The sequence below is a fragment of the Penicillium citrinum genome, assembly GCF_028827155.1.
Source record: "Penicillium citrinum strain IBT 23319 chromosome Unknown utg000009l:1.0-4274883.0:1.0-4276374.0, whole genome shotgun sequence".
Taxonomy (NCBI): Eukaryota; Fungi; Ascomycota; class Eurotiomycetes; order Eurotiales; family Aspergillaceae; genus Penicillium; species Penicillium citrinum.
The window spans coordinates 1,325,465-1,348,684 of record NW_026622694.1 but is presented as its reverse complement, the minus strand read 5'-3'; the positions used below and the strand labels follow the sequence as shown (position 1 = coordinate 1,348,684).

The following is a 23,220-nucleotide window of genomic DNA, read 5'->3' as shown; positions in this document are numbered from 1 at the left end:
AAACGTAGAGTAGAGTGTAGTATTCGAGTCCAAGAGTATACATAAACAGTATATCATAATTGACTACTAAATATTCCATGTATAGTTATAGTTGGATGTATCTATGTAGGTACAAATAGGTACAATATGTACTGCTGTGGCTAAGAATAGCACTGGTAACCATGGCTCAAGGCAGCATGTTTACATTTGGGAGTCCTCAACAACAGTTTCAAGGAACAGTCCAAGCAATTATTGAATCTTACATAGTGATAATGGAAAACTACAAATAATCTAGACTCGTCTAGAACCAAGGGATCATGCTCCTGATATGTATTATTGTATACACTCGTGCCTTGCGTGAATCGATCGGTCGACCTGACGACCCGCCGACGGCCGATCGACGCGATCGTCAGAGTCTAACAGCATTTCATCCACTGTCTGCACTGTCTATCATAAGAGAATATCAATTTGATATCTCATGGTAATCAACCAAGCCAGGAGTCAATATAGACCCGAGTCACAGTCTACGGGTAGTTATATCTCCTCTATCCAGACCTTACTCAACACACATCTTCAACAAACATCTCCTTACCGTCATGCTCCCCCAAATCCAATTTGAGCGTACGCCCAAATAACTCCAACAACATTTCAAAGCAGGTCTTGGTGATAGCAGGGTCATACCGGCCTTTACTGAGCTCGTCCCGAATGAAAGCATCTACATCATATTCTATCGTCAGCGTAGTCCTCATCTCATCTCATTCCCTAACCAATCCAAACCGCACAGCCTCAACCCAAAGAAAGATCAAACTTACGCTGCGCCCAGGCAACTTCATAAAAGCTGAACAAAACACCCTTATCATGCAGGGTCTTGCGAATCAAATCACGGCCCTCCGGTGGGACGTGGGTGTCATTTTTGCCGAAAATCTGGGGATGTTAGACCTCACAGCTCAACTATGCTCTGTAGAGAATAAGATTTCAAAGAAACCCCTATGGAAAAACAACGTGTAATAATTATAAAACCAACCAGGGGAGGCGATGGAGGGGTGAGAAGTCAAGACGTACCATCAAAAGTTCACCCTTGATATCACCGCTTCGAGCCAAACTGTCATCATTCTTACCCCGGGCCAGGGTCTTGCTGTGGATATCCGTAGCAAAGTAACACACAGCTGCCTTCACCCGGTTATCGAGAGCACATCGATACGCAAGATGACCACCCAGGCACATCCCCGTAGCGCCAACGCGTCCATTGCACGTTGGTAGTGAGAGAAGGTAATCCACAGAAAGACTCGCATCTTCGTCATAGGCCTCCAATTTCTAGCGCAGTCGTAGTCAGCATGTTGAGCCGGCAGTATTTGATTTTAATTTTCGGAGAAGATGAGGCAGGGCTCGGATAGCCTTTGGTATGCATGGTACATGGAAAAAGAAAATAACTACTCAAGTGCGATACTAGTAGTTCGTGGGGTTGTCTTTGGAGGAAACTTACTTTGCCGATCTTCCAGGCATTGCCTTTATCGGTGTCTTCGGCATTATATTGTAGTGCCTCTGGTCCGGTAAATTCATGATAACTCGAGGGTGCCGCACAGATATATCCCTGTCCAGCAATCTGACGAGCGAAACGGGCGACAGGCCCAGTGACTAGAGAACATCAGCAGATGAAAATAAATTATAGTGATTCTTCTTCCCAAGATAGTATGCGTCTAGCTAGTAGCTTAGCTATTGACATATTTATCAGCGAACTTACCCTGGTAAATCTCGCTGAATACCACTACGCCTGGGAATCGCGCTTTGGGGTATCCCGGGATAGTGGGGTGGAAGATATAAATACCTAACGAAGATCAGCAAAGTACACGCCCACGCAACGGTCAAATATGATAAGAATCCTGAAAGTACAGACTGTCTTGCAAGATAATAAAGCTAGATATTGAAGCTCAAAGAGCTATTGTACAGCTAGCTTAAGAAATGAGGGGTGTACATACGCATGCTACCCTGGCCATCGGCCTTGGTGGGTACGTCGACGTGGGATTCTTGGACAAGCATGGCGGGATCCAGTCAATGTTTCTCCTTTGAAAAATTCTTGCTAGAAACTTCAGGCAGGGAATAGCAATTGAATGAAAAGCTTGAAGTTTAAAGCTGGAGCTGTCGGATAGTCAAAAACAGGAATGGCGCGGGGGAGTCATGTGGACGCTGACAAAGTGCGGGCCCGGTGAGCAATTGATAACATCACAAGAGGGTAGTTACTGGCAACAGTGAATATCTTTTACATTGAACTACATTGATCTGTGCTGCAAAGCGAGACACTAGAATTATGATTAAAGAATTGAATTTGGTATATTTTTTTCTTATCGTATTAAGTTAACAAAAGCAAAAAAAGAGCCCGAGGAATCCATTGAATAATGTACATGGAACTGAATGTTGAATGGTCGCAAGATGTTCTCTAGACACCAAGAAGAAACCATGGCAAGCATTAGAATAAAGTATCTCGAGTCATGTCGAAAGGAGTCAAAGGGAGTGCCGTGAGGATTTTGATGGGCTTTCAGATAGCACAATTGCTTCGAAGCCGCTGTACAAAAAGGAAAATGGCAATGAGTAGAGGAAAAGGGAATCGATCCCAAAAATAGATCTTGCGAGTGTTATCGCCCTTAGAAGACGTACTAAAGAAGCTGATATTAGCAATTGCGCACGACTGAGGATAGATAGAAGGACTCACGGGAATGAACAGGTAAGGAACCTGCCGCTCGTACTCGGCCCAGGTCTCACCATACTTGGTGCGGCAGCGTTGAATATCACGCAGAGCACGGTGGGAGATCATGCAAGCAAAGAAGACTGGGTAAAACCACGGGAAGGGGCTGGAGAAGCCAGTGATCAAGCCCCAGTTCAGAGCGAAGAACAGATCACAGGTGTAGTGAATCTTGCGGGCCTTGCCGTACCAGCCATCCACAAGGATCTTCGAGCCATCGGGAGTGGTAAGAGTCTTGGGGTTCTCAAGAGTTTGCCATGGGAGCTGGGGGAAAGTGTTACGCTGAACCATGGCGCCACGTTCCTGTTGGCGGAAGCGGTTCTTTTGGCTGTTGGTGGTGTCCCAAACCCAGTAGACGAAGAGATACGCGATGTACAGGAAAGCCAGGAAGTACCGGTTCCAGTGGTACTCAGAGGGATCATGGTTAGCTAAGTAAATGGTGCAGTGGCAGTAGCTCAAGGGAACACCAGCCAAGTTCCAGAAGATAAGCATGAAGCCCCACTTCTCGTAGTACATATCCCTAGGTTTTCGTCAGCTTGATCATCTTCTGAAAGGGTTGGAAGATAGTACTCACCAAGTGGACACAATACACTCCTCCCCTTGGAGCAAGCGTTGGCATATAGGAAGTGGGCCATGACCAAAAACATGACTTCGCCAGACACATAACCATAAACCTCCCATTGACGGGCAGCCGCACCCATAGAAAGGAAAAGCAGAATATACCAAGGCAGACGGACCTCGAAGAACATCTTGAAGTCCAGGATGCCGAACATACGGGGGTTCAGCTCAGCACCCATGAAGAAATCATAGATGGGAGAGCCGGTCATACGGTGCTGCGCACCACGAGCCAAAGCCGAGAAATAGGCCACAAACGAGACGATGAAGCCAGACAGAATAGCAACGCTCAGCAAGGGACCAAACTCATCAATGATAGTGTACAGCTTGAAAAGGCCAGTTGCGTGCAGAACGGAGACGAGAATGATACTTGTGTAGAATGACCAGACAGCCGAGCAGTAGTAAGGAAGCTGCTTGTTACCGGAGTGAGGCAATGGACGACCCATCATGGAAACACCGGGCAGCAGGACGTAGCAAGCGCCCTCGAAAATGAAGAAGACCCAGTATATAGTCCAGGCTTTGAGCGACGGAAACGCGCCAGTATAGACTAGATGAGCCATATGCGCAAAGAACTCGGAGAAGCTCTGCCCCTCCTCGCGAACAGGGAACTTTCCATCATAGTAGGTAGCGCCAATCCACATGTAATACATGAGCATAGGGAAACCAATCATCATTGCGAGAACACCGGGTGAGCCACCAAACTCATAATGTCCGCTATAGTCAATCTTGGGATCCAATCCTTCCTCCCAGCCATCGACGATACGCGACTTAGTCTTGGTCTTCGCGGAGGATTTCTTCGGGGTGGAAACTTTGCCATTGGTGGCCACCTTGACAGGCTTGTCCTCTTCCTCCTCAGTCTTTACCTTGGCGGATGTACGACGGCGAGTAGTAGACTTGGAGCGGGATCTAGGGGCCGGTGTATCGGAAACGTCATTTTCACTGCCATCGAAGGCAGAGCTCTTGCGAGAGACGCGACGACCGGGGGTTTCAATGTAACCAGGACGGTCCATTTTCCTGAAGTCGCGCAAGCAATTAGCAATTGAAGGAGGGTCTTAAGGAAGAATCCAAAGAACAAGAGAAGATCAAAGAAAGAAAAAGAGGATCTAGAAGCACACAGTTGCGGTGCGGCTCAGGGAGGGACAGGGGAATCATATATTCATGTCGCGACAGAGTGGATCGCAAAGGAGAGAACCAATTGCCAAAGCAGAAAAAGGGAGACCAAAAGAAAGAGAAAAAAAAAAACCAAATCAATACAAGGACTTACTTGGGGGTTTTCCCCGTTTGAGAACGAGTCAAAGTCATGATGGCCCGGAAGTCCCGAGATCCGACGGTGAAGAAACAAAAAAAGGAGGGTTGAAGTTGTTGTAAAGTTGAAGGGAAAAGAAAAGGCGGGCGAGTGTTTACAATGCGAAAGTATCAAAATTACCTCGAATTACCTGCAGATTACGTCCGGCTCGCGCCTCTTCCGCCCTGCGTGGGCCTGTCTTGTTTTTCCCCCACAATTTATCTTGTTCTTCCGGTTGGTACTGGGTTATTTTACTTGAATGAAATATTGGTTCTTGAATTTGATCGTATCTATGAAAGTCCCGATGTCCGATAATTTTTTTTTTATAATCTTTTTTTTTTTGCAATTTTTACTGTGCACTGTACATGGCCTGGCACGGGGAGTATATTGTTTATTATGATGGGAATTATAATTTTGTCCCTGCGGCGGCGATCCCTGCGCCAAGAGTTGTCGTTCCATTGGATCCTTCAATCTGACTGGTCTTACGAAGAAGTACGAAATGCTTCTATTGGGGTTACTAACGATGGCTATTCTTTGATTTTGATTCTGAATTTCAATCTTTTTTTTGGTTCATTTAAATTTTCACTTTGAACAGTATAAAAACAGGACCAATTGATGGTTTCTATCAACAGTATATTTCTATGTTTATTTTGCTTTCAGATAGTCAACACCAAGCGAAAATGTTGGGCCTGGAATGTGGAACCGTCCAAATGTCAAGCCGATCAGTTCAGTCCCCAGATGCAGCCGGAATACGAGAATGCAATGAGGCAAGAAGTCACAATAAATCCCGTCGAGAGGGGGAGAGGGGTGGGGGGGGGCAAAAGGCGATATCAATATACATGATCCAATTGCGTGTTTCGTTGTGGTTAGGACACAGAAAAGACGGAGGAGGACAAGAGGGAGAAACACAGACTGGTTACGCTAAGTACAGACGAATCCATGATTATGCACCGCGATGACTATTGGTTGACATCAATGTAATCTTACCCTTCTTCTTTTTCTTACCACCCTTCGATGCAGAGGGCCCGGATCCTGATGTCTGGTTGTTGGGATCGGTCTCCGCAATGACTGCAGACTCTTGCTGAGCAAAGAGCTCGTCCTCCCAGCCCTCGAGCCATCCATCGGGAGGGCGTTCGGCTGCCAAAGTAGGAGCTGTGGATGCAATAGCTGTTGTACCCCAAACAGTGCGGGCCCCGGGTGGACTGGTGGAAGGTGAAGCGAGAGCTCCGAATTGTGAAGAAGCGCGAGGTGGGGACGCAGAAGAAGCCCCGGCATCAAACAAAGCTGGATCGGCATTGCCAGATAGTGGTTGAAAGTCATTGACATTGAAAGGCACGTCATTGGAAGTCCCAATACTGGGGCGCTTCCGTCGTGCAGCCGCCCATCGCTTGTCATCTTCCTCTTTCTCCGCACGAACGCGGTCCTTTTCCTCGCGCGCTTCTTTGTCTCGATTGCGCTTTCGCCTTCTATCAGTCTCTGTGCGGAAGCGCGCGAGAACTTCCGGAACAACCACGTCCCTCCAGTCGCATTCCAGGAAATTGACCTCACACCCATAGGGTAGGTGACCAAGATACTTGACACGCTTACGTAAATCATCATCGACCATATGGCCAGTCGAGATGTGTTCCACCCGGGGCAGTATGGTCGCGGGGAATTGAGCATATTCGCCAAAAGCCGCTTTGAGAATCCTAATATCAAGCGGCGACAGGTAAAACTGAGGCAAAGCCTGGTAGAAGTAGTATGGTTGATCTGATGAGGGTGTATTTTGAGGCTCCTTGCCCCGCCCCTTTGACCGAGACCGTGGCTTAGATTCTGCACCAAGTTGAATTTTCTCGATGTCCTCCGTCAAACTTGTTGTTTCATCTGATGTGATTGGTGTTGGTGTGGACTCTTTTGTCGGATGTGTCATGTCCGTGCTGGAGCTTGGCGCTGAATCCTCGGAAGATCTACCCCCCGGCGGAGCCGCATGTTGAGCGTTTTCAGGCACCACAACAGGTTGTTTGGCGGGTTTGGAGTTTGGTTTTTGCCTCGTGATGGTGGGAGGATTGCCAATGCCCTTGAGTTTGTCCTTGGCATCGGAAATAGCTCGGATCGCCTTCCGAGACCACGTATTCTCATCACCAAACAATAACTCATCCTCGATCTCTTGCCTGCGGAGATCCTCTATTTCTTCATCGTATTGAGCTGCCATGTAGTCCTCACCACCTTTCATGATCCGAGAGTAGTCAGCAACTTCAGCAACGTGATACCAAGGTATATCTTCTCCTTTTCCAATGGTTTCGCCGCCATCGCGAGGGAGAGCAAGGGTACTGCCGGGTTCTCGCTTGACCAATCTCAAAACAACATCTCCACCTTCGACAGGGAGGTCGCCCTCTTGGCCACGGAACCATCGCACAGGGCGAGTTTCCGAGGCGTATATCGAGTCCCAACAGATCGGGCATTTTTTCCACCGAGGCTTCTTGTCAGGAGCATGCTCTTCGCCATCAGATGAATGCATATAACGAATTAGACACGGAAGACAAAATATATGGCCACACCGGGCCATTCGCGGCGCAACTGGAGTGGACAAACAAATTGGACAGCTTGCAGCCTGAGTTTGAGCAGAGACCAATACTTGAAGGACGGAGGTCCAGTCTAGATGTACATCTGCATTGGCTGCCTGAGCATGGTAATTGCGCTCCGGGGAGACAATGAAACGGTAATTGGCGTGAACATATCGCGCTTTGTCCACTGCGTGATAGCCAGAGCCTGCGCCATACGATGCATAGCGACGAACGTTGCGAGGTGGCGGTTGATACTGCGGGCGGGGAGGGAGAGAAAAGTTCATTAAATGAGTAATGGACGTTTGTCCTTTGCGACTGGTTGAGGATTTCATGACGGCCTGCCCAAAGAATGATATATCAGCAGGGTTCTACCTGATCCTGAGCGATTCATCCAACCTACCGCTTCGCTGTACTCATCGTCATCCAAAAGCCCTGGTTTCTTCTGCCGCTTGTGCTGGCTCTTTTTGGCTTGGTTGTTCCGTGGCGTACCCGAGCTTCTCGAAGATAAACCTGTGCCAAAGCTTCCAGACCCTCCTACCCGTCGCTGGGAGCCACTATCGGTTGAGTTGCTGCCGTGATAGGTTGCAGGTCCAGTGGGTGTATTCGAGATGTTCACAGCTTTTGAAGGAGTTGAAGTTTGACCGGGATTCGACGACATCTCCGAGCTAATCACCGCAACTAGAAAGTCTTGAAGTCGATTTCACACGACTTAAGGAGTGTAAACTCTGGATGCCCGCTTGAAAAGCGTATAATGAGGCTCCTTCTCGAAGCGGGTAAATGTAGTAGCACCGAGGAAAGTAGGTGATCAACCAACAAAGGAAGGCAAAGAGGTGTCCATCCAGGAGTAATAAGTCAGTCTGATAGAACAAAATAGCAATAAGAATAGACAGAGCCTCGAGAGGCCATCTAAAGATAAAGATGGCGACCGGGATTGGCACGCTGAGTACATCGCAATGGCGTTGGAGGAGGGGCGGCCATGACATCGCCGGCACGTGCACGGTGACTCAGCAATGCTGACTAATATTTCGAAGGTCTGCACTTCATTCAGCTCTTCGGAAGACTGAATGAGGGACCGCCGCTCTTCCGACGACCTTTCACCTCACCTTGTTTGGCACATTCGCCTGCCAGCTTATCTGGAAATACTCGAGCTTGATTTTCATGTAACTATTGCCGTGAGTTTTGAAAACAAGCCCCGTCTTCAGCATCTAGTGCAACTGTGTCTAACGCTCAAAACTCCAGCTCTACCCATTCACGGTCTCTGCATTTCGATATACCCAACCACCCGTTTTCGAACCCTGACTCGACCTCCGGGCGAGGCTAAAATGGCTGCATGAATGAACTTGAAGCTTCAGGAATTTGAATCATCTTGATTTTCATATAGCGCATGGTTGCCTTTGAGGCAACGCGTGGCTGAACAAAGGCGACAACTATCCCAAGCCTAGTCAAGATGAATCATCACCTGCCTCCTATGCCTCATGGGCAGCCACCGATGCCACAGGCGCGGCGGCAGCAGGACTTTGCCTACAACCCTGGTCATCCTAACATGCGCTCGCCGCCTTACATGGCCTATCCTCCACACATGAACGGTATGAATGGCATGAATGGCATGAACGGCCACATGCCCCCAGCATATTCGCCTCAGCAATTCACTCCTTGGTATCCGCCTTATGGCCATATGCAACTTCCTCCTCGTCACTTCCAATCTCAACCTCACTATGGCCCTATGATTGTATCTTCCTATCCGCCTTCCCAGCCTATCATGACGCCCAACCACGTCCCGCCTCATTCGCTACCTATGCAGCCTCGGACGACAACACCTTTACAGCCACACATGTCTCCATCAGTCCATGCGGTTCCCATTCAACCTGATATCCAAGACCACCCTGTTCTTCCTGTACAAACACCCCAACACTATCCCGCAGCTACTCCACCCCCACGATGGGAACCCAAGACGATCCCCGAGCCTGAAGTCGTGGAATCTGAACCCAAAATCCCTTTTGCTGCACCGGTAAGTTGAATTCAATCCTGGACTTATGTTTCCTCTGTATAGTCTAATAGCATATATAGGTTCCCTGGCTTTCAGTTCCCGAAGTCCCGTTTCCCCAAAGACTTCGAACTCGACGCCGTTCGGCTCGTCCTATGCTGACTGCCCTCGAGTTTCCCAAAAAGGATGGAAAACATATTATTGGAGAAAAGAAGGGTGAAGATGAAGTGAAGCCTGCGGATACTGCCGTGAATGTGACATCAGAACCTCAAACCCCCACTACCTCCATTCCTCAGTCGGAAACAAACTCGACACAGCCGACGACTCCTTCTTCGACGACGAAATCTCAAACCCAGCAAACCCAACAGACTCAGCAAAAGAGTACAAAGCCCGCCCCTGTTGTTCCGGTCGTGCCAACTATACCTGGCACCCCTCGTCGTCAAGCAAATAAGGATAGCTCCAGCGTTGGCTCAGAGACGCCTAAGTCGACTACTGTTGATAGCGAGCAGGAGTCGTCCCCTGCCACGGAGGTCTCTACTAAGCCAGCCTCCCCTGTCCGTGCCGCCCCGAAGTCTTGGGCCGACCTTGTTCGCACCAAAGCCGCTGCCGCTGCCGCTGCGGCCGCGGCCGCTACCCCCCCCCTAGTGCGCCTGTCGCCAGTGAGTCGGCACCGTTGGCTGCTCCTAAAAGTGAGTCGCTTGGGGACGTTCTGAGTAGCCTTGGAGAGGATGTCACACGATATAGCGATAAGATTGCTTTCCTTGAGCCTCGGGGACTTGTCAATACTGGCAACATGTGTTATATGAACTCCGTCCTGCAAATCCTCGTCTCATGCGTGCCGTTCTATCAGTTCCTTGATCACGTTGGCCGCCGGGCTGTACACAGCTTCAAGAGCGACGTGCCACTAATCGATGCCCTGATCATGTTTATGCGAGAGTTCCGTGCTATTGATGCCGCGACTTCGGAAGAACAACTCAAGATGCGATTAAAGCCTACAGAGTTAGAACAATATGGCGAATCTTTTGTTCCGGAGTTTGTTTATGACATGATTCGACAGCTGCCTCGTTTCAGAGACATGCGACGTGGACACCAGCAAGATGCGCAGGAATTTTTGGGTTTCCTTCTAGAAGAGATGCATGAAGAATGTGACCGCGCCGCCAAACATGTGCCTAAAACAGGCGCTGTCGAAGACTCCGCCAACGGCTCCTCTGAAGACGGATGGCTCGAGGTCGGTGCTAAGCAGAAGTCAGCTATGACTCAGTCATCAGGTATAATTGCCGTCGAGTCACCAATTACTAGAATATTCGGAGGTAAGCTGCGTTCAGAGTTCAAGGTGCCTGGTAATAAACCATCTGTCACGATGGAACCGTACCAGCCTCTGCAGCTTGATATTGGTGCCCCCGAGGTTCACAACATTATTGACGCACTTCGCGGGCTCACAAAGCCTGAAAACATCCAAGGCGATTTCAACTCTCCTCGCGGTCCCAACGTCACAGCTACGAAACAGATTTTCATTGAAACTCTACCTCCGGTCCTAATCCTTCATTTGAAGCGCTTCCAATACGACAGCGTGACTGGGGCTACCCAGAAAATCTGGAAGAAGGTTGGATATCCCCTCGACTTGGAAATCCCACGCGAAGTCTTCCCGGCACACCGACGCAATGCTATGAATGCCCATGGCGGCCTCCCCAAGTACCGTCTCATGGGAGTGATCTACCACCACGGCAAGAATGCCAGCGGTGGACATTATACTGTCGACGTCAGACGTCAGGATGGTCGTGAGTGGATTCGTATGGATGACACAGTTCTTCGTCGTGTTCGCAGCGAGGACGTGGCGGAAGCTGGTGGTGAGGAAGATCCTAAAGTTCTCGCAGCTGCTCTTGAACAGCACAACAAACAAGATAAGAACACCAGTGCCAACATTTTCGACCACATCGACCAAGACGAAATGGAGTCGGCAGACAACGATAAAGGATGGAGCCAGGTCAATGGAAATGGCTCCAACGGACACGCAAGCAAGAAATCCGTCAACGGAGTTGCGCCCTCTTCCGCTCCATCATCCGGCGTCCGTACTCCTCTTGGTAGATACGGCTCTCGTGACAACAAAGTCGCATATCTGCTGTTTTACCAGCGTATGGCCTAATGCCATTAAAATGGGCCAGAATTGCATCCTATCCTCCAATACCCTTTCCCAAATTCTCAAAAATCCTGGCCATATGAGATACGCATTTCTATTTCCGATTTGTTTCTTTGCGACAGCATCATACCCCACGTCAGTGGCGCTTTCGATTTCATCGCATGTTTTCAATTTGTAGGGCGCATTACCTTTTTTTGTTCTTTTTCTTTGCTCCCTCCGATACTTCGATACTTCAAGCGGCTGTAAATAGCGCGCCCAGTTAACTTTTCATCGCAAAGAAAGAGCCTTAGGCCAGACTCGTTGAAAAATTCATACAGGGAAGCTGATTGGAGCACCGGGACAAGAGGACAAACAAATTACACAAACTGCCGGGCAAGGCGGCCCTTTTTGCATATATTTATCATCTTGTTTCGTGTCCAGCGTCAGCATCATCAAGGGTCGAAGGAAAGGTCAATATCACCCTCCACGCAATTCAACAATCGCGCACCCTCAACGACCTCACTTACACTTACCACATCAATTGAACACACCTTATCAGCGGAGAAACAGTTTCAGCATTATCTGGAATGAATCAAATCCCATCAAATATCGAATCGAACAAAAAACTCGATCACCATACACCCTTCAACAAAACAATCACACCACCCTCTCACCAAACAAACAAAAACCACAACCCACCTTCACCCGAAATCGAAATCGAGATCTCCTTTCACTCTTGTGTATCTTGTTACTATGACAACGACATCATGAATTTCCTTGTCATCATCCCTATCCCTATTAATTGCTTTCATAGACGTGGGATTGACTCGACCTCGAACTCGCGGGTGATTTGAACTGCATGGAACAGAGCGAGGACCGTTCATGTTATTTTATTGCTTATTGCTGCATATGAGAATAAATGGAGACGGAGAAACAGAAGAAGAAGATGCAGATGCAGATGCAGAAGAGAAAGAAGAGAAACTTGGTGTGGTGCAATGGACTAGGAAAGGGCTACGATGAGGAAGAGGAGGATAAAAAGCCATGTTTTTACAGCCCCCAAAAAAATTTCAAAGGAAGTTTTATTTCAAAAAAAAAAATTTTCTTTTCATTTCTGCGTAGTGTAGTATGGCTGAAGGTGGTAGGAGATATCGTCGGAGATTCTGGGAAGAACCTATCGTAGGATGTACCTTTTTCTCCTGAATTGCCTATCGCGCTAGAATGGTAATGGTACAGAATAATATTGTATGTGCATATCGTCATCAAATGGTAGTTATTCGCTTCATGAGAGAGAATATTGTAGCATGAGGTCTGGCGAGATTAAGCGTGGAAAGTTCCCTCAGTTAAGAAATTGTCATCTGTCTCGTCCTCCACGAACTCAAAGCCCAGCGCTCTCCAGTTGAGTTCTTTTCGCCAGTGAAGTCCGTAATACGGACGGTCCGGGTTTTCGGTTCCATTACCGGTCTGGTCATCGGGTGCAGTCTGGGTGTCCGGGTTGACCTCTTTTTGCACTAGACTTGGTCTAACAATAGGTTCTGACGCTAGACCACCGCATTCCATGCGCCCCGTTCGGGGAAAAATCACGGCTCGGAACCGGGAAAGTAGAACTCCCATCGAACAGCATAGGCATGGCTCATGCGAGAGATAGACGTCCAGATCTGTACAAAGATAACCGCCCTGGGCGCGAGTACGGATGCGTAAGCCCGCGAGAGAACTATCGTCTTGGCCACCTGGAAGCAGTTGCGAACTGGTAGAGTCTGGGAGGGCTGTGGCCGTTGAAGGAGGGGGTGCTGGTAGGAAAGTAGAAGAAGGCTGTTCAGCCACAGCCTGGCCATCGAGAGAAGAGCTGACTTCAAGATTTGGTTCATCCAGCTTCCTCTTTCGGGGAGATAAAGAGGAAGTCGGAGTAGATGAAAGCGAGGAAGTGGAGTCACCCGGTATGATATGATTACCAGCCTCATAAAGGAAGTACTCCTCGAAGGGGCTGAGCTTCTCGGAAAGCTGGGGATCAGAGAAGACGACAGGCATACAGTACCTACCCGCCATTGACACTTGGTGGTCGGGATCTCCTCGTCGCACTCTGGCAACGAGTTCAATTGCACGCATCAATGCATGCAAATCCGGGCCGCCCTCTTCGTTTGAGTCGTACATTTTGCTTGTAGGACGCACAGGCTGCTTGAGGGTAGTCCGGAAGGGACCGCCAGCTTCAGGTCGTGCGTATCTACAATCACCTGCAACTGCAATGACAGCTTGCATCCAACGCTCTCTGCTATTGTAGCCTTCTTCCCAAGCATTGCTATCAATTCGGGCTTCGATGTCCGGGTCGACGATCACCGCGCCCACGCCGCGCCCACGACCTGATTGCTTACTCTCTTTAGCAATCTCCCGTGCCAAAGCAAGATAGTAGCCGGCGCGAGGCTCTATCGACTTTTGTGCGCGACTGAGGACTTGTGGGGGAGGCACGACAGTCGATGGAGCCGCCGCTGGGTTGAATGTGACTGGCCATAAGGTTTTGCTCCATAGTTCGGCCACCTCGGCATTTGAGGGTGGATAGACCGGGACCCGTATCTTGAATAGAAACATAGCTGGCCCATTGTCTGGATAGCTGAAGGTTGAACAAGGCGTCTCCTTCGAATGATGACTAGTCGTTGGCGAAAGCGAGCGGGAACGACTCCGAGGGGTAGGACTGAAGGGCTTGAGCAGAGCTCGCATGTCTTCCGGATCAGGTAAAGGTGGCCCAAGGATACAGAAAAGAGTCGGCAATGTAGCCGCCGTCTCAACCTTACGGTGCTCGTCCACCGCGGATTTCACATGGTCCGGCAACATCTCGTACTTGCAAAATCGTCGCAGATGGTTGAGCGGGCGGGCAGGGTCACGAGGGATCGCAACATCGAGTTGCCTGGGAAGAAGTCATTAGGCTTGACCTTTGGTCTATGCGAGAATGGTTTATACTGACTTTATTACCTTGGAGGCAGATCTCATATTGAGCTCTGCGACAAAGGCATCCTCTAACAAACCGTGTCAGCAATCACGCGCTAGTCACGCCGAGGAGTAGGAGCATGAGACAATCAAACATACCGAATCCTTCAGGTGGACGAGTCTCTTGTATCGTTCTCACAGGAACCACCTTTCCATCCAGAGGTTCAATTGCCTCGATGACGTTCCACATCGCCGTGCGGCGAGATGATGAAGCCATCGTGTCGAAGTGATGTAAAAGGGAAAGCTTGCTCACCGAGGGAAAGAATAGAAGAAGATTGAAAGGAAAGAAAAGGCTGAAGTGAGAGAAGCCTCATGACTAGAGTTATCACAACGGGAAGGCGCGCGCGCATAAACGTTATGGAAAAGGCAGGCGCGATCGAGTCGAGACAAAAGTTTGAAGCGTCGCTGCCCTAAACCCCGCACCCTATGCCCTAATTGCCTGGTTCAGCGACAACCATTGGAACGGGAGATCGTCATAGCATTAAAATAATTTAATATCATGTGAAATTTAGAGGATCGATCTTTTTGACTTTGAAAGATGGAAAGAATGTTAAATAGAGTATAAGATCAAAGAAGAGAAGAAGGCAAGCTAAAGATGAAGTGGGGCAGTAATACATAGTAGACGTGTGCCTATCGGTAAAATCGTTGGTAATGGGTCAATTCAATATAAAATCAGAACGCCGGATCATATTGCTAGAAAATGAAACGCTGGAAACATGATACAGGAGCACCGTCTTCTCCTGTATATGATAGGTAGATGAGACCACTCTAGTATACCGCGCCAATTGATGCATGCCCTCCACTGTTAACACCGTAAGTATGACGGGGGTATTCGATCAGATAACGCCCTTCAGGGATGCAAAACAAGACATCAATAGCGGATCTAAGGGAGGGAAATGTCGGTCAATTGGCTGTCGCCTCTCCCTTCAAATTCGAGGCCAGCCCGAAATAATCGTAAGGTATGATGGAGTGGCGATAATGGAAAAATGATGCGGTCATAGTGGAAAGAAAAGTTCTTTCTTTCTTTTTTCTAAACGGTCGACGGTTCTATGCAGGAATGGTGTTGAGGTCAGATGTTGATGCCGTCGTTGGGACAGATTCATCGCCACTAGGACGTTCTATTTGGAAGCCATCGCATCGTTCGATCAGGCTTTGGTAGTAATCTACCAAGACCTCTGGCTGAGGAACGATACGCCATTGCACACGGAACAAGAATTCCAGTTCGAGCATAGCCAACTCGTTCATACTAATACCACCCACTCGCGCATATGTCTTGTTGGTCCAGAAGCTATCGCTGAGCCCTTTGCTGGCTACAGTTGCGCTAGCAATCAGGAAACGGTGAATAGTCAAACTAGAGACGGTGAATGCCGGGTAGAATGCACAGAGACGGTCGATATAGAAGACCATGGACAGAAGGATGGGTGGTGAGAGAGTTGCGTGGGTTGTAAGACGTTGCAGGTAATCCTGCACGGAGATACGAGGCGGGGATCGGGAATGGAAGCGCGTTAGCCGGCCTTCATTGAGGGGGATCTTGTCATTGAACCGAATCAGCTCCATTAACATGCTGGAGATCAGCACTACCAAGTCACGCGGATCAGTGTCCTCGTAATTGGCAGGCAAGGTCTTCGCCACCAATTTGGAGGGGCGCAGGCGCTTAGACTGTGACACCTGCCCCTCAGGGTCCCTGGCGCCTGTCGGGCCACCATCCGACGAGTGATGGTCGCTTTGGCTATTACGCTTATTGGACCCTGAAGTATCTGGGGCTGGCATCGAGACCGACGTCGATACAGTAGGGTTTGAGGGAGGATTGACAGAGGCCGGAGCCGGAGTCGGGCCCGAATCCGCGACGGAAGAAGTGGCGGGGGCAGGAGAATGCGTAGGAATCACAGAAGAATCGGAGGCCGTCACTGTATTGGCAGAGCTGGGAGCGACAGATCCGGCGGCAGTAGAAGTAGACGCTGACGCAGGCGCGAGGGTTGTAGGAGCACTCGTAGTGGCAGTGGTTGAAGCAGCAGAAGCGCGCCTACGCTGACGGTCTGCAGGAGATTCAGGAGAGGTAGGATCGACGGTATGCCGATTCAGAGCGGATCGTAACTCCTCAATGGCCAAACGCGAAGAGCGAGGACTATTGAACTGTGGAGCCGGGGGATCATAATGACCCGCCTGAGGCCGTGGGGAACGCAAAGCGGTGGTGGATGGTGAAGGGGAAGAGGCTAACATAGTGAATGTTTATCTTTTATTGGGTTTAGGTCCGTCGGGGAATGCAGAGATTTGGCCCAGCGGCCGCTCGGAGTGCACGCTGGCACCACGTGGGTGCACGAGTCAACGGGGCGGAACTGGAGGCGTTGGCGCACGGCCTCATCCTTGCTTAAAGAAGGATGGAGTAGACGAGACCAGGGGTGGATATCAATCCGGGGTCTCGATGAATGCGAAGGGGGAAGTGAATAAGAGCGAAAGGAGGGAGGGGGAAAGTGCGGAGGAGGAGAAGTGGTATAAAAGAGGAGTTTGCAGTCAGGAGGCGCCGAAAGAGTCTGGAGTGCAGTTTGACATTAGTCAAAGAAAATCCTGTTTGTTAAACCTAAGGTAATTCTACGCCCGGTATTACACGTACCATTTATCCTTGCAGTACATCTCAATTAGGTTGCATTATTGAGATAAGTCTTCTATGATTGGTTTGACGGTCCGAATTTGACAATACGTGACAATACGGCAGCCACAGGGCTGACTTCCGATCATGTGACTCATTTCGGATTTACTTGATGCGAGTACCTTCAACACTTCGGGACTTATAGGTTCCGTAGTGGTCAAGATTATACTAGGATATCCTAGGGACGGTCCATTAGAAATGATCTGAGATCGTGAGATAAGACTTGCGGGTCGAAGATCGCAATACGTCAGGTGGCGTTGATCATTGTCAGCTAGTACGTTAGATCATGTCACTAACAGCCATCCGAGTTAGTGCCATCTGCTCATGGTCTGGACGTGGAGAAGTTGGGGATGATAACCACGTGATGCTTCCCTCGCCATATGGACCAACAAATATCTTATTGAGAGAAGGGCAAGGCGAAGAACACAACATAAAGACAAAAGTGTCAGTGATACCGGGAAATACGGATTCTAAAGGCTTTAAAATTGGTCTGACCCTTGAGTCGCGATGATTTCTATACATAAGAGAGCGCCAAGAGCCTTTTCATATATCTGGAAATGAATGTGGTGCTGATATTATGTTTCTCATGTACAATTATAGATTTTTCCTGACGAAAAATATTAATTAAATAGAATGTGTCCAAACAAATCCTGACAGTTACCCAGGTAGCCTTGAAATAGATGTCATCCTGCCAGTCTGCTAGTATTACCGGTATGAGACTCGGACTGGACTACCAGTACCCCCGGGGGTACGGGTAGTATCAAACCATTGATAAGGGCCTGTCGCGGGAAATAACACTGTGCTTAGAGAACACGGTTGAGACTGCACTGGGCATTCAGGTCCAAGTTAATCAGACCAATCTGTCGAAATCCAATTAGCCACTTGCGACAAGCAATCGAACTTCTTGAAGGGTATTTAGTATCGTATTACCTGTTCCACGTCGTCCTCAGAGCAGCAATAGACATCACCGCCTGAACAGTTCTCACCCAGAAGGCCTGAGGCGATATTGCCCAAGGATAGAAGACCACCATTGCCATTTCCTTTGCAGATGACAACCTGATTACTTTCGCAGGTTGTGCCCTTGGCGGCACACCCGGTAGCAATGAGGATGATTGCGAGTGAAGCGGAAGCGAGGGAGAAATGCATGGTAGGCGAAGAGAATTGATAGTTCTTCAAGAGGAAAGTTTGAAGTGCTCAGCTGATTTGTGAATTGCTCGTGGTTGAAAAAAAAAAGAATCGAGAGATCAACGGGATTCAGAGGGCTATTTAAGCAAAAGATTCAAAGGTATAGTTCAAATATCAAAATACGAAAGAAATTTTCAATTGATCTCGGAAAGTCCTGAGATGAAGACTCTCTTACCTCATTGGAAACAATGAATTAAACCATAATGCCAGTATTCTGCTCTATGGCAATGACGCCGATACTTTGATTCACGAGGATCGCCTGATCCAAATCCACCTGGACAACTGTGCAACCTGTTTATAGGTATAGCTTGATGAGGCAGGAAGCTATATACAGATTGCATCTAGACCCGGTGGTTCTCTAAGATTAGGAGCAAGGTCTAAAGCTTAATGTGGTTTAGGTTATACAAACCTCGACGCAAACGGCAGAAGGTGAAAACAAGGAATGCGGGGACATGTCTGAGCATAATCAGTTGTATGTTCGAATTGACCCTCTTAGATCCACATTTACTACCCAGTCTTATGATCTCTCGGATTCGCTCTCGCTCTCAACATTACGATTATCTTGGATTCTAGCCCATTTCCGATTCCACTTCCATTTTCAGAATTCCGAGGAGAATATTCAACGAACCTCAGTTTGGAACCTCATCTCTGCTTGTTCCCATGGGTTATGGATATCCTAATTACTTGTACTTCAACTTTATCCGGGATTCCTAGATCCGCTCTCTTGGGCCAAACTTTACCAGTATAGACTGGGAACGACTGGAAGTTCTTCAGGCGGCTAGATCGCCAAGACCATCATATTGCCACCAACGACCATGGATTAACCAAAAGACTCTTATTTTCCTGTTTAGTAGCTATAATGGATGTTTCGTTTCAATTGATGACATTTACGTCTATTCGGCAATCCCAAGCTGGCATTCTCTTTCTATACATTGATGTGGGTCGCTATATCAAGGAAAATCTTTTTGTAGCTTCTTAACTTTTCTCCTTTGATATGAGATATCCATTAGGGAGAATTCCTTCCCCCAAAAAAGACAAGTAGATGAAGATTCTAAATGGCATATCACAGCATATACATGGTGGTACGGGAAGCTGCCCAATGGTTTTGCCACACAGCTCACCCATTTAGCCTTGGAATCACTACGAACATCGCTGACTATCATTGCCATTCCGTAGTACAAAGTCTATGACTTCTTCCTCACTTTCCTTGAGTGCAGCTAGTATTTTTCTAGTAGCTTTATTAACCAATGGAGTATTGTGCAGCATCTTCAAGCTGCTTGCATATAGTCAGCTATGTTATTGCCTCAGGCATAAATATTACATAACCTCCTGTCATGAGTATGCGGAGACGCCGGGGAAGATCAAAGAAAGGGCAGCTCTTGGAGACGGAGCTACTAAACTAGAGAAGAAAGCCAGCATCGGAAAGATTTTTCCATGTCCTTTTTTGTGCTCAGTGACTACTTCTACGATTGAATGATTAAGCACCCTGACATTTTCCTGCTACCACCGACGCATGCCCCCGTCGGACACACGACCTGAACGCCCGAATCCGGCCATTTCCCCTCTCCCACTCTCCGTTCCGCTCATCGAACCCTGACGGTACCCTCACCTCCCCCGCGGCTTATTTGTCACTTTATCCTTTGTTTGAATTCAGCAGACACAGGATCGGCCTTTGATTATCTCGAACTTTTGAACGGTCTTCCTAAGTGCGCGATTTATTTGCGGACCTCCCACCGGGAGGCGGTGGTCTTCCGAAGATGACTCGAGCAGCTGCACCGCCGATTTTATTGCAGCTGTCTAGCACGGAGTCGGTGTCCTCGCAGGCCGCAGCTCTGCGCACCCTCAAGAATGAGTTGATTGGTCATGACCAACGCAAAGAGGCCTATGTGACTGAGGGACTTCTTCCCGCTCTTACACAGGTACTTACTTCATGTCGACCGAGAAGACTGGACACAGAAGAACAATCCAATGGATCAGCCCTGAATCCACATGATTACCGCAGCTCTCATGAATATGAAGCTTGTCTTCAAGCGATCCTGATTGTGGGCAGTGTGACACAAGGTATATTATGATATCATGGACATGAGGTTGATAAGACAATTCCAGATTGGGAGCTAATCGGTGTCTAACATGCAGGTGGTCCAACATTCCTCGCTCCGATCTTCGCTAGTGAGGTCCTTCCTATCCTTCTCGCTATACTTTCATCCCCAGATTGCCCGCAGACGTTTAGTCTTCCCATCTTACGGCTGCTTAATACTATCGCCGACCGACTTCCATTACAAAGCCAGGAGCAATGGCCACGAGATACTCGCCTGGCAGACCTCATCTTCTCAAACACTCATGTTGGGGCTTTGCGGAGAGTAATCGCACAGGATTATGGCAAATTGAAAAACCAAGCGTGTATTGAGCTGGCGGCTGCTCTGATCGGGAAGCTCTGCACTGAAGAGGTTCACAAAACAACACTGGCGGAATGTGGGGTGCTGGACGCCCTCTCTGTAAAGCTGGCCTCTTTCATAGTGGCCCAAGGTTTCGTCCTGCCTGGTGCACAGTATCACCTTCAAGACCCAGGCGCGCTGGGCGAGCTCCCGGCGCCAGCACCGGCATCTGCCCGCATGGCGCCGATTCTTCGTGCTATCACAATTATCATTGAGCAATCCAAGTGGAGGGCAGAGCATTTCCTCTCTTCGCCTGGGCTTGTCACGGTATTCCCAAAACAAGTACCTGGGTTTGCCGCAGTGGATGTGAAACGGGGTCCTTGGGGTTCAACATATCTATCTGGCTCGGCAGTGCCTCGCCAATCTATTGGAAACCCAGTGGACCACCTTTTACCTTCAGTTCCGCTATCCCATGAGAGGTCGTCACCGAACTCTGCCAATTTCCCACCTTTGGGAGCCCACGGGCCGCAGCGCCGCCAAAGCCATTCATACCCTACGCCTTTTTCGCTGGCTGAGACTCCTGCCCCAGAAGAGGATGAAAACTCTATCATTCCGTGGTTGATTTGCATTCTACGGTCGGAGACGGGTACCTCCCGGTTGATGGCGGCGCGCTTGGTAACTGTTTTGTTTCGCCTGGGACTCGCCAAGAAGCACCGAGTTCCTATGTTTGGATTCTTATTGGTTCCAATACTTATTCGTATGCTGGACCGGGATTTCCAGTTGCCAGATGAACAGGGATCCAACGATGATGGGCTAATCACGCCTACTCAACGTGCCAAAGAGGAGGCACCGGCCGTACTAGCGAATCTGGTCATGGACGACAAAGAACTCCAAAAGCATGCAGTGAATGGCAATGCTCTCAAGCGTCTATCGCAAATTCTCAAAGAAACTTATAACCCAGTGTCTGAAAACTTGCGGTCCATGTGGTATGCTGGAGGAGACAGCCCTGCTCGTGATCTTGAATCTGTGCCTCCGGAATGCCGGCTTGGCCCCACTGGGTACTCTCCCACGATGTGCCACATAATGCGATATCGCGAAAGTACTTTGAAAGCATTGGCGGCCCTGGTACCTTTCAAGGACGAATATCGCAAGACTGTGTGTGAAAATGGAGTGGTACCATACATTATCGACTCTCTCAAGCCTAGGCCCAGCGATGCGCCAGCTGACGCCATTTCCATGCCCAAAAATACAGCAGCAGATGGAAACCCTACCCCGACACTTCTGGCTGCCTGTGGTGCTACTCGAATGTTAACCAGATCCGTGAGCGTTTTGAGAACAAGCCTCGTTGACGCAGGTGTTGCGGAACCACTGTTTGTACTTCTGAAACATCACGATCTGGAGGTTCAGATTGCTGCTACTGCTGCTATCTGTAACCTGGCATTGGACTTCAGTCCCATGAAAGAGGTAAATCAGCTTCACTCTGTGAATATGAACATTTTATCTAACAAAATCTGTACAGGCAATCATTTCTGCTGATATTATTCCCATTCTGTGTGAACATGCTCATTCGCCAAACATCAAACTGCAGATTGAATCTTTATGGGCTCTCAAGCATGTGGTCTATAACACAGCCAATGATATAAAAATGAAGGTGTTTGAAGGACTTGGCCCAGCCTGGATCTGGCAAGTCATCAAGCGAGATACCACTATTGCTGCGCGACATAGTTTGGACGAAGAAATGGATCAGGGCACAAGCCTCGCTATGGGCGGAGCTAACTCAGCTGGCGAACAAGTTGATATCCTCAATCCAATGGAGGACATTGACGGGCCTACTGAGAACTTCAAAACGACTGACAACTCTTCACTGTCGAAAGTGAGTTCCGACATATTTCTCCCTGACGCAAGGCGAAGACGTAGGCTAGTTCTTCGCGGATCCATCGAACAGTCCACACAAACGCGCCAAGACGATATCGCAGTCCAAGAGCAAACCTACGACTTGATCAGAAACATCCTCTGTGGCGCCGGTGTAGCCGAAATGATCGACTTCCTCTTTAAAGAAGTCGGCCAGGAAGAGTTCCTGGATGTACTCGCAGATAATTTACGCCCACGCAACATTCAGCTTGCACACCGTCGAGAGCAACCTAATCGCCCTATTCAAGTACCTGTTGAAATTCTCAGCTCTGTCAGCGGAGTGATCATTCACATTGCCGCTGGGTTGCCGCGCCATCGCGAGATATTGGTATCGCACAAGGATCTATTGCGATCACTGATTGGCCACTTGAATCATTCCCACCGTGAAGTTCGAGTGAATTGTGTTTGGGTGGTGATTAACCTCGTCTACGAAGAGGATCAAAGTGACCATGAAGGCTGTCGCGCACGCGCGACGCGACTTAAAGAGCTTGGAATCATTGAACAGTTAGCGAGTCTCCAAGAAGACTCCGACTTGGATGTTCGAGAGCGAACCAAGACGGCGTTACATTTATTGGATACGCTTACCTCATGAGAATGTTGTATCTGTTTGTGTGTTTTGGGGGAGGAATTAACCATATCAAAGCGTGGATTGGTGTTTTAGTTAATATGATTGATTGTGCATAGATCAGTTTGGGATTGTGCAAAAATGTTTAGATTTTTTTTTTTTCAATATCTATCGCCTTCCTATGATACACTGAAGTATTCATCTTGATTTAGCCCTAATTTGAAGTTGAAGTTGAAGCATTGCAGGTTAAAGTGTGGAGTAACCTAACGTCATACCTCGCTGCCCACTTCATCCCTGCGAAA

At 48.7% G+C, this 23,220-nt stretch overlaps 7 protein-coding genes across 7 annotated transcripts; 2 read left to right on the top strand and 5 right to left on the bottom strand.

The window, feature by feature from the left end:
• Window positions 1–539: 539 nt before the first annotated feature.
• Window positions 540–4,633, bottom strand: erg4 (c-24(28) sterol reductase; the record flags this gene model as incomplete). Its single annotated transcript, XM_056648881.1, has 9 exons — window positions 540–694; window positions 792–903; window positions 1,042–1,293; window positions 1,463–1,614; window positions 1,721–1,804; window positions 1,956–2,003; window positions 2,632–3,236; window positions 3,302–4,345; window positions 4,596–4,633. The coding sequence occupies 9 exons, from the start codon at window positions 4,631–4,633 to the stop codon at window positions 540–542; spliced, it is 2,490 nt and encodes an 829-aa protein (XP_056496012.1).
• Window positions 4,634–5,559: 926 nt separating this feature from the next.
• On the bottom strand, window positions 5,560–7,817 carry N7469_009975 (RING-type E3 ubiquitin transferase MAG2; the record flags this gene model as incomplete). Its single annotated transcript, XM_056648880.1, has 2 exons — window positions 5,560–7,497; window positions 7,560–7,817. The coding sequence occupies 2 exons, from the start codon at window positions 7,815–7,817 to the stop codon at window positions 5,560–5,562; spliced, it is 2,196 nt and encodes a 731-aa protein (XP_056496011.1).
• A 789-nt stretch (window positions 7,818–8,606) lies between these two features.
• Window positions 8,607–11,286, top strand: N7469_009974 (mRNA-binding ubiquitin-specific protease UBP3; the record flags this gene model as incomplete). Its single annotated transcript, XM_056648879.1, has 3 exons — window positions 8,607–9,167; window positions 9,227–9,787; window positions 9,838–11,286. 3 exons carry the CDS (start codon window positions 8,607–8,609, stop codon window positions 11,284–11,286), a joined length of 2,571 nt encoding a protein of 856 aa, XP_056496010.1.
• A 1,290-nt stretch (window positions 11,287–12,576) lies between these two features.
• N7469_009973 (putative tRNA-specific adenosine-34 deaminase subunit Tad3) lies at window positions 12,577–14,452 on the bottom strand (the record flags this gene model as incomplete). The annotated part of the gene is made up of 3 exons (XM_056648878.1): window positions 12,577–14,155; window positions 14,213–14,264; window positions 14,335–14,452. 3 exons carry the CDS (start codon window positions 14,450–14,452, stop codon window positions 12,577–12,579), a joined length of 1,749 nt encoding a protein of 582 aa, XP_056496009.1.
• An 830-nt stretch (window positions 14,453–15,282) lies between these two features.
• Window positions 15,283–16,455, bottom strand: phoB (regulatory cyclin phoB; the record flags this gene model as incomplete). The annotated part of the gene is made up of 1 exon (XM_056648877.1): window positions 15,283–16,455. The coding sequence occupies one exon, from the start codon at window positions 16,453–16,455 to the stop codon at window positions 15,283–15,285; it is 1,173 nt and encodes a 390-aa protein (XP_056496008.1).
• Window positions 16,456–17,685: 1,230 nt separating this feature from the next.
• Window positions 17,686–18,028, bottom strand: N7469_009971 (uncharacterized protein; the record flags this gene model as incomplete). The annotated part of the gene is made up of 2 exons (XM_056648876.1): window positions 17,686–17,742; window positions 17,813–18,028. 2 exons carry the CDS (start codon window positions 18,026–18,028, stop codon window positions 17,686–17,688), a joined length of 273 nt encoding a protein of 90 aa, XP_056496007.1.
• Window positions 18,029–19,824: 1,796 nt separating this feature from the next.
• Window positions 19,825–22,945, top strand: N7469_009970 (armadillo repeat protein; the record flags this gene model as incomplete). Its single annotated transcript, XM_056648875.1, has 3 exons — window positions 19,825–20,128; window positions 20,204–21,906; window positions 21,962–22,945. 3 exons carry the CDS (start codon window positions 19,825–19,827, stop codon window positions 22,943–22,945), a joined length of 2,991 nt encoding a protein of 996 aa, XP_056496006.1.
• Between the last annotated feature and the right edge of the window lie 275 nt (window positions 22,946–23,220).